The sequence below is a fragment of the Rhipicephalus sanguineus genome, chromosome 5 (genome assembly GCF_013339695.2).
Source record: "Rhipicephalus sanguineus isolate Rsan-2018 chromosome 5, BIME_Rsan_1.4, whole genome shotgun sequence".
Lineage (NCBI taxonomy): Eukaryota > Metazoa > Arthropoda > Arachnida > Ixodida > Ixodidae > Rhipicephalus > Rhipicephalus sanguineus.
Window position 1 is genome coordinate 166683938 of NC_051180.1, and position 13087 is coordinate 166697024.

General features: G+C 43.2%; 1 protein-coding gene across 1 annotated transcript in view; it reads right to left on the minus strand.

Moving 5' to 3' along the window:
- Positions 1 to 13087, minus strand: part of LOC119394415 (calcium-binding mitochondrial carrier protein Aralar1) — a 41854-nt gene that overhangs the window by 16710 nt on the left and 12057 nt on the right. Inside the window, exons 10-12 of the mRNA XM_037661713.2 lie at positions 3244 to 3334; positions 2602 to 2677; positions 1398 to 1606 (exon numbers count right to left, since the gene is read on the minus strand). Of these exons, the coding sequence (XP_037517641.2) occupies positions 1398 to 1606; positions 2602 to 2677; positions 3244 to 3334 (376 nt within the window). The remainder of the gene's footprint in view (positions 1 to 1397; positions 1607 to 2601; positions 2678 to 3243; positions 3335 to 13087) is intronic.

Below are 13087 nucleotides of genomic sequence, written 5' to 3' on the forward strand. Positions count from 1 at the left end.
ATTTGAATTTATGTAAAACTTTGTTGTGCCTATATTGACGATGTTGGAGGCCTAAAGCGTTGTTTTGCCGGCCTATTTTTGGCGCCTAAAACGCACTTTTGTAATGCCTAAAAATCTGGCCTCTAGTGATAACTTTCCAAGAATGGAATTCACTTTTCATAAAACCTGACATGACGTCGGTGAAATTTCAGGAAGAGCCCAAATAAATACACATCATGAAAAATGACAATGAAATTATGTTACATGTTTGCCTCATAGTAGTGACTGTTGTATATTTGGCTTATGTACTTAAGGTGCCTTATTTTTAAGGTTTGCTTACAGTAAGCCACACCCCTCTATGAGAGGAAAAGACCCAAGAGATAAGTGACTAAACAAATGCATGAAACAATAAGTAATGAAAAAATGAAAACAATGGTTTCAAAGGGCCCCAGAACGTCTCCTATATTTTTTCAAACATTCCAAGTAAACATGCACATCGTGTGCAGAATGCCGTCACGATCAACGATGCCACACGTGACAGCGCTACAAGCCGCGGGCGTGCCACAAATTCCAAGAAACAATTTCTTCTCTTCGGGCCCTTCCGGCCTCCCTAGTGACGTGCGCGACGTCAGCGTGTTGAATTTGTGATGTGGTCTGCAGGCGACGCTGAGATTGGTCGAACAAGAGCCTAGGACTTCCGGTCAGTCTGCGAACAGCTGCCTGCGCTCCTCGCTGTTCTTCGTCGTGTTGCCCGCGTGTGCGCGCTTGTGAATCAACAGCTGTGGTCCGTAACGCAACTGCCAAATCGCTAGCGTACCAACATAGCCACGCCTAGCGGCCTGATAAGCTGTGCGGATTGAATCCAACAGTGTTTTGCGATGGCCTTCACGCATCAGTGCTTGGCTGCAAAAGCACCGACTGGAAAAACGAAAAGACGCGGCACGTGTCACCATACGGGTCCATCATGTTGGCAATCCTTTGAAGGCGTTCGTGCAACACAGGGTCCATACTGGCACAATTCGTAGGAGCACGGGTCGGCACGGCAACAACAGCAGTTAGCCGAGAAGCATGGAGTTTGCGGAGTCGCGGCAACCGGAAGTGCCCACTGTTTCGAAGAGCATGTCAGTGTTGACGGTATGTCACGTGAGATTGGGAGGGGCACTCAGTGAGGAGGGCAAAGAGGCTTTGGGAGAGGAGACCAGCTGACGAGCGGAGGGTAGCAAAGGAAAGAGTGAAACGAGCGATCACAGCGTTTCCATAATGAAACGCATGTAACTCCGCTATTATGCCACTGTTTCGAAAAATTCTCCTGGCTACGTGTTCACTGTAGACTCGTGCACAACTGTCACACCACCACTAAATTTCGACCTCTGGGTGGTTTAGGGGCCCTTTAACTAGCTTTACTGACAGTGACTCACTGTGAGCTTGATGGCCTTCTCGGGACAGACTCCCACCAGTTGTGGCAGCAGGCCTCTGTAGAGGCCGAACAGGCCTTCGTGCCGAATAACCTTGCTGGCGCAGTCCCAGCTGTTGCGGTACATCAGCTCACCAATGTAGGAGCCCGTCCGCTGGTTCTGCATACGAGTCTTCACCAGGTCGATGGGATACACAACCGTGGCTCCCGCCGCTGCAATGACGAGAAGCCCGTGTTATATTGCCCCGAACCAGCATCTCTCAAAGGATAGTGTGAAGATTCAAGGCCCCGATTGGCTGGTGCACCAGTGATTGGCCAGGATCATACACTTGCAATGAGAAACCAAAGTACTGAAATGATGCCTCCAGCAAATCGAGTGTTATAGGAGTACTGACACGAATTTGAGAAGTTTTCGTATTGTTGCTCAAAATAAAAACACTGGTGCTGAGAACCCTAAAAAAGAGTATCGTGGAATGCATTAGATAAAATTTTTTAATACAACTACTTTAAAAACCACTTTGGTTTCGATATCGGGAGGGCAGTTTCACAATGACATGTCAACGTGGTGTGACGTAGATCTAAGCCACATGAGGGCAGCAGCTCTGTTGTCTACTGTCAATTACAACAATGAGTGAAATGTTCTCCAGCCACTCCAACAGCAGTTTTGGCCACATGGCGGACAGAGTTCACAAAACCAGCGAATTGTGTTGACTCGTCGTCATAATGTCCATTGCAGTGGGGCTGGCTTGCATGTGCCTTGAAACAAAACTTTAAAACAAAAAGATTTTATACGCGTTTCCTGGCTTTGGTATGTGGACAGCACTAACACTGCAAACCAACGAAACAAAAAATGTCCCTTTTGCAATGCCTTAAAATCATGCGAGTACTCCTTCAATGTGGTACTCCAAGATGAGCCCACTTTTCAATTTCACCTTTGCTCATTGCACAGTTGATCCGCACGAAATAAAACTAGAAATTTTCCAAAGGCAAGATCTGTGACATTTTAATCAGCTGCTGTTACAGCTGAACAAGCTTTCGTGGTGACAGTTTTGTTCCATTCATTCCTTTCATGCTGGATCAAGATGGAGACAAACGACAACAAGTAATGGAACTGCAAACTCTGTCTGGGCTATCTATGAGGCAGTATTAGGAGCACCGCTAAAACAAGAAAAACTTCTTTGCCACAACGATGCACAGAAAGCACTTACCGCCAGCAATGGAGCCAAGCGTGAATCGGTAGGCGCTCTCAAGAAGTTGAACGCCGAAGCCTCTCTCATCAGGACTCTTCAAAAAAAAAAGAAAAAGCATGAAAAAAAAAACAAAAAACGATGTAATGCAAATGAAAAACAAGTGGCAGTGAGCATTCAAAGCCCGCTGGAAACTCTCGCCAAAGCTTGCAGTGAACTAGACAGCATGCATTGGGCCACATTTTTACATCCTTTCATACTTTGCAGAAAAAGCTTCAGAAGCTATGCTACAGCAGCTGTAGAGGTCTCAATTCAGGTGTCCTGCAGTTGAGTTGTTTCTGACGTACGTTTTCTTCGAAATAACTGCTGCACATAGTTAGACTTAAAACTACAACTCGTGGATGTAAGGTTACGCTGCATCATCAATTGTTTGTGTGTTCAGTATGTGGCAATCATTTGTGCTCAAGAGCACAAACAGTGTGCTGTGGCCATCACCGTATACTCCATTTTATTGTGACAGGTTTGTACATGTCATGACAAAATGGAGTACTGTTGAGGCCACTTATAACAATCCCAGACATAATGAGTGTTCGTAACAGTTGTTATAAGTGGGCTTGACTATATACAAGTAATATGTTGAGTCAAAATAACAATCATACAAACCTGAACAGCCTTAACTTCAGCGATAGGCCTTGAAAGAAACCTGGTTGGCCGATAAGGTGCTATTCTTTCCAAGTCTTCATATGTTACACGCCTGAAACCATGCAAGAAGAACACCAAAAGAACATTTACGTTGCAATTAGTAAAACAGCTAGTGGCATCAAAGCACTAGAAACACTCCAATGAAATGCACAAACTGCTATGACTTGAATAGATTCACACACACATGTTCCTTTACTGCAACACTTTCAAAGAGGCTGATGCAAGGGCAACGTGAATGGCCTTAAAGCATGCAAACATTTATTAGTACCGACTTTCAGTACTTTGAGTGCAAAGCAGAACAAACAATAACAAATGGACAAGGTGTCTGCATGCCATTTCAATGCTCTTATGAATCGAGAATAGAATGATACATTGTGGTAACAGTGTAGCCTTGTTGCCCTACAAATACTTGAAATCGCGGTAAGCGTTTGATTAATGTACAGACAGTTTAATCATTATTACTTAATTTGCAACTGAACAGACTTGGTACATAGTCACATCAAAGGCCCATATGACACTATTTCTTAGCATGAGTGCCATGAAATGTCACCTAAAGAAGATAACATGTCGCAGGCTCACGCAGTGCGGTGTGCACAGCAAAATTATCATAAGTTTGTTTTTGGATAATAGTCAGGCAGGTTAAAAGGTGGTTAAAGGCCCGTTTAAGTGCCGCCCAGATTTTCTTTGCAATCTACAGCAACGGTGTTAGGCACAGATTTTTCTTTTTGACTGGAGAATATAACATATGAACTTCCACAAAAGTCTAAATGGAAAAGAAAAGGCTGGCCAAATAAACAATGGGCAAACAAGCTCAGAAGTTCATTAGAAGTAACTGGTGAAGCTTTATGCTCTATTGTGAGAGCAGACTTCAGTTCTCAAAGTGAACATCGGAGCGTCATACATATAAGTTATCCAAAACGCATGACAAATGCTATATATGTGTTTGAAGACATGAGCCTTAGTCATAAGTTCACCTTACTGCAAAAGCGACTGAAAGGTACGGTTGCCCACAATATACTACGAGACACACGAATGTGTGGCTGTATTCTGCGAAGTGCCAATGCAATGGTCATGGTTGTGCTGGCACAGTGATGCCTAGAGGTGTGGCTTCGTCTCACCTGCTACTTTATTTGGGCCAAAGAGGCCTGCACCGTAATGCAGTTAATAAAACCTTGATTTTCAGCAGCACAAAGCTGTCATAGCAAGGCAACTGAGTATGTGCTGTATGTGAACAGATGGTGGTTTCACCTCCTTAAGCCCAGTACATGTGACTGATTCCAGTAAGCATTTACACTAACGCATCCAAGGCAGACGACATGAAGGCATTGTAGCAGATGACATAAAGCCACGCCTCTGGTCATTCTACCAGTGCAAAGTGATTCGATGTGTGGCCATGACACTTGCACAAGGCACTTGATGAAGTGCGGCCATAACCTCTTGTGCCCCGCAACGTTTATTGGATGATCGTAACTCTTATGAATTTGCCTGTGCTATTAAGCCTATTTTACACGTGGGTACGCGTGGGTAGGCAAGGCAATGCTGTCCACAATGTGACATTGTTGGCACACGAGTTGTGTAGCACAGACTACACTGCCCATTTGATGGTGCTTATTCTGTCAGACTGGAAAAACTACAATGGGATGTGTACATGTTCACCAAAGGCTTTTTGCAATTTCATGCAGAGCCAAGTTTCTCCATAAACTTTAAGTGCTGCAGAAAATACTCTGTGGCTTAGTCTAAGTGACTGAGTGATCAACAGAAATATCAGCAAGCCTGCTTTCAAGATAGTCCTTACAAGGCAAAGGGCTGTTTGGCCAGCACTCACTGGGCAAATGCAGCTGTACTCTTTACTAATAATTTACAAGGGACTTATATAGCATCAAGTGGTTGAGATGGCAAAGGCAAACCGGTCATACTTCCCATCTGGTTTTTGTAACACTTAAAGAATGAATATAGATGAATCGTGTGGATCTGGCAAAAAGAAAAAGAAAAGAGAGAGACTGCACCATTATTGTGTGGTCTCAATTACATATAACATAGAATGCTGACAGCCACAGTAGTTCCTCAGAATGGCCTCCAAGGTTAGAGTGGCCCACCCCATCATGCTGAAAAACTACGAGCATACACTTGAATTTGGGCTCAAAACTCCACAAAAGTTTGCTCAAATTTGAGGGTGTCAATCAGTAGCCACGAATGCCAGATACTAAAGATGCCACCTCGTAGCCTACGACATCCTAGGTACAAAACATAACAGTTTAGGGCTGTCGGCACGTTAACAGATCTCAGAGACCATCACGAAGGCAGCTGGTGGGTTGGCATGCCCTATTTCGCTTGGAAATAGCATCTTGCTGTAGAGCATTGGCACAGCATAGTGGCAAAAAATCACCAACAAAGAAGACTAACGACGGTGATGAAGACGACTGCGAGCCAATGTTGTATACGATTCTGGCATGTGTAGAAAAGTGCAACAATGTGACATTCTTTTTACAGTTCAATACCATTTTTTCTCCCAGGCCTTTCGAATTTTCAGCGTCCTCCTATGTTCAAGTAAATGAGGTATCAAAGCACATGCATCATCTGCTTTGTGCTATTATAGTGCTGTTAATAAGAAAACCTGAAGATAGAACTGGAACGTTGCCAGGATTGATTCAAGAACATGCAACACTTATTTACAATCAATTATGCCAAAAGTGAAATATTGTTGCAGTCTGCATTTATGGGCCAATCTTAAGTGATTTGCACCCTTCTTCGAAAGGTTTACAAAACGAGACAAGAAGCAATTAAAACTAACAATTTAAAACGTCTTAACAGAAAGCAAGATTGCAGCGCTTCTGTATCAGCCAAACAAAAAATCGAAAAAAGAAAGCAAAAACAAGAAATAAAACATGCCTTGTAAGTCAATCGTGAAGCAGGCATTACTGCCAACTGCCACATCACTGACAATTTTTATTTACCTAAGCAAGATGACCAACATAATTTTTGTTCATTAGTATGTGTAAAACAGGTAAAATTCCTACAGAACACCATTCATCGCAAACTGAAGCTCCCGACATTTGGAAATTAAATACAGTAATGCAGTAGCATCATGAAGTTCGCATTTATTTGACCTCGGTTAGTACGGCTTTTCGTTTAAATGCACTAAACTGCTCCAGCAAGAAACTGTACATATTTACTCAATTATTTTAAATCTGAATGCTTTTTAACACTGGCTGATTTGACATCCACTTGCAACCACTTATGCATGCCACTACCATTAAGAACTTGAGAAATTCAGCAGACAGTGCTACTGCTGCCCTTCACGACGGTGTTGACAGGAAGCTGTCCTGCGGTGATGACGACTTAGCCTACATCTTGAACGATGTCCCCGTTAGGATTCTGTCGTACCAACAATGGTGACCTTTGACCGGCGAAGATGTGCATAGTTATTGGAATACTGTTCTGAAATAGTTGACAGACTACTTGAAGCAGTAAAAGAAGATTTCAATTAATTCATTTCACCACTGTTTCAACCTTTCTGAGCACTTGACTAAATACAGCCGACTGTCTCCAAAGGGTCAAATTAACGGGAGTTGACTGATTAGTAAAAATTATGCTAGCTAAAATAAGGTAAACGTGCCACGTGTCAATACACAACAGGCTCTGTTCTTTTTGTTCACCTGATCATGAGCTACGAGTCTGACTATTCCATGAACATGTTTGTGTAGCTTGACAAGCCGCAGTAATGCTTTTGGCAGCTTCCGAAAAGTAAGACTTTCCAATTCTTGTTTGCTTTCCCTATGCCACAGAGTTGTTTCTGCATGCTCAAAACAATGTACAGATAATGATGAAATGCCAGGCTGCAAGACGGTAGAATGTACAAGAAACTTTCGCAGCACCAGAAGAGCAGAATGTATATCGTGTACAAACAAAAGCAACAGTCCCCTTGATATGCGAGCAATATGTGTTTCAGAGCCACAACTCCTGGCAAAAGTCGAAACTGTAAATGGTAACATTATTTTATATGCCAATGATGGCAGAAACAAAGGCTCATTCAGCCTCAAGTTTCGAGAAGGTTACTTCATCTGTACGTTCAAGGCAGCAGGTGCACAAGCATTTAACAGCACTGCTTTTTTTGCTTTGTTTCTTATTTCCTACCGCATGGCACGTTTCTAGATTTAGTTTTCAGTTCTGTGCAGTTTACGTAACTACCAGAGTTGTTTACGCCGCAAGTACTAGGGATGTGACACACAAATACCAAGTATCTGACATCACTGTTAGTAGGGTGATTAGGTCCTGCAAAAAGTAGGCCACAGGAGCTTTTTGTTCGAAATTTTAGAGTGCTTTAGAAGTGCACGCAAAGATACCACATTACAGATGCAACAGTCACTAAATAAGCAATGCGCCATGCTTTCTTGCTAGCAATGTCCAGATATAGGGAGGGCCCTTTCAGGGCGTTAAAAAGGTTCTGTTTGCTCTATAAGCAATAGTGCGGCATAAAACTTTATTGCAAATTCAACTTCTTGTATGTTATCACATAATCTCTCTGTATCATTATGCCCGATAGAGTTTTCTTTTCCAGGTCCAAGTATCAGACAGTTTATAGCATGAATGTGACCAGATTATACTGACCCTACACTTTCCTTTAGATTTATCTTATCCCTATTTGCCGCTAACTCTGATGAAAAAAACACATACACACACAATACGATGATATGTAACATCAAATGTATTCTGAGAGTGTCACAAAAATGGGTACTTATCGTTATATTTTAGACACAGCAAGCTTATCTGCAAACTGTTATTTAGAATACCACTTAGAAACCATAGTTAATTTGGGAACGACGGTTAATTTGGGAACGAATGTTTGGTACCAATCAACAATCAACGGCAAAGACACAGAAACATGCCGAGAATCTGGTAACGTTTGATGGAATTGGGAAAACCTGGTATGTATGCAACTTTCCTGAAATCATGAAATTCCTGCCTTATTGGCATTCATAGTCTGAAAAAATAGCTTGACTACTCAGTTTAATCGAAGCAGTTGCAACGTTACTGAAGCATAAGCAGGTTAAATTACCGAACTTGGAATCAGTTCAAAACAACTGGCTTTTGATAAAAAAAATGAAGCGAGAAACTATGTAGGATATTGCATGAAGAAACTGCTCAAGCAGCTGCTGTAAAATGCACAGTGCCTGTAACTCCTAACGAGGAACGGATGTGGCTCAGAGACTCACTCGCACACGCTTACTTCCCTCACAACACCGCTTCACAGCTGGCAAATAACACACAGATAGCAAAGAGAAAGGCTTTCTGCAATAGAGTCATGTACGGAACATACTGGTAACACATCTACAGAATAAACCCCCAATGACACATAATAGCACCGACGATCGCTGCACAAAAACACAGGTAAGAAAAGAATGACAGGGCGTGCTTTAATGGGACCCCTCAGCCTGTGCCTGTGTGGGGGGGTCAAGTGGGGTTACCTGGGAACCTCCTCCTGCCTTCGCTCGTGGAGACAGAGTTCCACACGAGGAAGGTGCAGTAGTGGGTCCCCACGGGACGAGCGCCTCTTTGCCTTCGGGGCACTCCGGTGCACCACCACCGGCGTCTACCACCCGCGTGTTTCTCTACAAGACAAAACCAGGCGCCTCCTGCGACACACTGCCCCCCTTTTGTGGCCCTTACAACGCACCGCTACCCAGACGGGAGGACGCCTCCCCCGTGCGCCCCAACGGAGAGGCCAGCCGGGGCAATCCCAGGAAGCTTTGTTGCTGGACAACGTTTACTTTCTGCCCCTGGAGCCAGTGCCAAAACTCTGACACCAAAGACGTGCCTCTGTTTAGACTTGTTCAGTTAAGCTACTTCTGAAACTTTGGTTGCACTCCCAGCATCGGGGGTTCAACTCAATGATTGGCAAACCAGACTAAATGAAACTTTTAATGCATACATATTAATATGCACAAAGAGGAAAGAATGACTTAACTAAAGGCACCCTGAACCACCAACCCCAAGTCAAAATTTGGTTGTGCGATGGCAGCTGCGTACGAGCCTGCAATGAACATGTAGCAACGAGAATTCGTCAATTCCTTTGCGTCTCTCCCCTTCCTAGCTACGTCCTACCTCTCTCCTCCCTACTGTATGGCTCTCCAGATGGAACATGTCTGTGTGATCACACAAACAGACTAGCCCGCCAGATTGTCCTGATGCATCAGTACCAGGGCACATTTACAAACACTGGCTATTCTAGTTATTAAGACTTTGCACGTTTGCAATGTTGTGCTGTTGCTGCAATGCTGGACTGTGCTCTTGTGAAGCTGCACCAGCTGTGTCCTTAATTGTGTTGTGTGCATTTTGACGGCTCACTATACAATATACTCGTATGCAGAAGAAGATCTATTGTATGGACATGCCACAAATACGGATCTTTGGATCCATACAGAGATATGAGTCTGCTGTATGGATATTATACGGATCTTTAAATCAATACGGGCTAATTTTATGGATATTATACAGATATGAATCTTTGGAACTAAAGAGAAATGTGGATCTGTTGTACAGATACTAAGACTCATTAAACAGAACCTGAAGGGCCAGAATAATATGTGCATATAACAGGAGTTAAGTTTAATGAGAGATGAACAGTGGTGCAGAATTCAAGTACGAAACCAATCATATTAGAGGCAGTTGTTCCGTTTAAACAACAATTCTGTTTGAGAGATTTCAGTTTAATGAGAGTCTGCTGTATATGGATCTATTTATGGATATTATACAGATACAAACTTTTGGATTGATGTGCTCTACGGCTGTTATAGAGGTAAGAATCTTTCGATCTGTGTAGAGATATGGATCCAAAGCCCCACTGTGAGAGATGACGAGCCACTGTTGCGACTTACTGGCTTCTAATCGGTGTTTTTGCAGCCGAGCACCACACACAGATGCTTTAGACAAACACTTCTGTAGTACTACGTTCTTGTGGCAAAAAAGACGGCTTAGAATGCAAACGATAAGGCGCATGTGAAGTGGGAACTATAACTCTCAGCCCATGTGCACGCAACCAGTCAACACAGCAAAGAGGAGGAGGCGCATAAATGAATGCCAGCAGAAAAACAGGATACTGTAGGTATTTCTTCACCAACTGACAGCATCTGCCACCAGTAACGTCATAAGGAACGCTCGGTTGATATCAGAATAATGGATGCACTGGAAAGGTCAGAAAAGGAGCAGGGGATCGTGCTTTGAAATTCTGACATTCCTACTGTGTGCAGATAGTGCTGCTGCATTCAACATAGGCGATCATGAACGTCATTATACACATGATGCGCATGTTCATTTGGAATGTATAAAAAATTTGTGATATGGTTCAGGGGCCCTTTAAAAAGAGTCGGAAGGAACAGATGAAGATTGCTTCAACTTCCTTTCCTTCACAAGTCTGTTTTCTTTTTGTGTTTACATGCATCCATTAGTCTTCAATGGGCAAATTTTACTGAAAATTAAGCACTATGTTTCAATGCATCCTCTCCTAGCAACTACTGAAAGCACTTGCAATGCAAATCTGGCTCAGGAAAGGCACAGTTAGATTGGCTTCAGATTGCAATGCACTCCTAGATCTACATTTGCTGTTGTAGCTGCTGCTGTGGGTCATTGCAGATAGTAGGATATAACAAGACTGAGTGACAACGAAGTAGCCACACTGCCTTAAATGAACGCAGGCACGCCTGTGGGTCCAGGCCTTGACTCTGGCTCCAGGTAACCATCTGTGTACTCTATTCAAATTTCAGTTCAATCGTGCCTCTTATGTAGTTACATCTAAACATCACGGGAAGCCGCATTCTGAGAGCAACAGTGCTACGTCCGGATCTCTGTACTGAGGAGTCGAGAGGACAGTGCAACGCTACACAAAATTTGCCTTTTCCAACATAGCTACACTAAGAAGTCACAAGCTTCAGCTGTCCTAACCTAACCACAAGCGTAAGCTGTCCTAGCCTAACCTAGAGCGGTTCACAAACACAGCTGTTTTATTAAATAAGCAGGGCAAGTTTATACATAGTTTCGCAGATAATGTTATGTAAATTTCAGCAAGAGAACTGACGCGGTATTTCTGAAGAATGCATGCTATCCCACACAACTCTTTCTGAATGCATGGCAGACACCAATACTATTCTATCATACAGAGTCAGTTTTAAAGTATGTGGAGTGCTAATCTGGTCCATTAGGTGCATACCGGTAAGAAGACAAAATGAAAATAAAACGCAAGACCTGACAAAAAAATGCAAGTGGTGCAGATGGGCACTGACAGACAGTGAGCGTCACAGCTTGCATGAGCCAACAGCCATACATGCCAACTATCAGTGTTTGCGTTCGCCAATGCGTTCTGTGACATGATAATGCATTGTTTTACTTTATTGCCGAAATTACTTGAGTGATAATATGTGCGATCGTCGAACAAGTCCGCAAGCAATTATTCCACGGAACGTTAACTGGGCAGCACAACAGTGCTCTCAGCATGCGGCTTCCACGAAGATCCGTAAAGCTATCAAGGCGTCAGCACTGCACACTCTGCTTTTAATAGCACTTTGTTGTCGTAAGGGTACTATAATGGCTACTTCACAACCGAGGCAAGTTCTGGAGGCACCAAACATTTGCATGTGCACACTGTGGTGTAAGAGCATGCAGCTTGAAGCAATGTAAATGTGATGATTACAATGCTGCATCTATTAACAATGTTGAAGCAAACAAGTTCAGAGTAGCGTGAACTGCACTGATATAGTTGTTGGTAAGAGAATGGCTCAATGTAAACAGTGAACACAGTGCTACTAAAGAAAAGAGGAAGAAAGAAACAAAGAAAGAAATGATGGGAGGGTAAGCTGCTTTAGGTAGCTTTTGAAGCAAGGGCACAGAGCTATTTGGTGCTTTGCCAAAAGGTATGGCTGCTACACCTGTATGACAGCTAGTCTATTTCTTTGACGAGTAACTTCCTTGACTGCGAGACTTTGGAACAGTATCACACATTCAACTTGTGAAGCAAGCAGAAATCTTTGACTGCTCGCGATGAAGAATTATGCTAGTGAGAAGCACTAAATATGTGTGGCAACCCATGAGCAAATAGTATCATGGCCTTATTTGCAGGAAAACCGAGTGCTTACTTTACACATTAGGCATACAAAAAAGAAGGAATAACAAGAACTATTATTGCACGCTAGCGCAAGGACGACATTACTCTAGGTTACTGTTGGTTTTGTGCATAAAGCTAGGCACTAAAGCATCGAACAACCTATTGGTTATTACAGTGAGCAGCTGCTGCATTGTCAGTTACAGAAAATAAACCTAGCTCCCATGTGTTTGCACAGAAAAGAACACCCAAAATTCTGGAAATAAGAAAGTGATGATGCAAGCCAATGCACCCACTGAGTAACATGCATGGTGTGCATTCACCGAATAGAGCCAGTGTTTCAGACCTTTCCTCATTACTAATATCTCATATGCCTAACTCATATCCACCCTCCAACCCTCCAAGCATGAATGAATTGCACCACTGACATTCCTTGTGAAAGATCCTATGGCACCCCGTGTCTGCAAAGGTTCAGACGAGATAGCAGAGGACTCCAGCTTTCGAAAAGACCTCCAGTGCCTGTTGCACATGATAGAAGCATGAGGCTGGCTACTGTTGTCAATGGAATTTGTAGCAGGCAAAGTGATGCGTCTGGTGTCATGCGTGAAGCTTGGTCCACTTTTCGAGTTAAACAAGTTAATACGAACCACAGAAGGAAGGGGGAGAGGAGGGATACTGCCCATCACAATTACAGCAGTGGCCGCTCTTACCTAC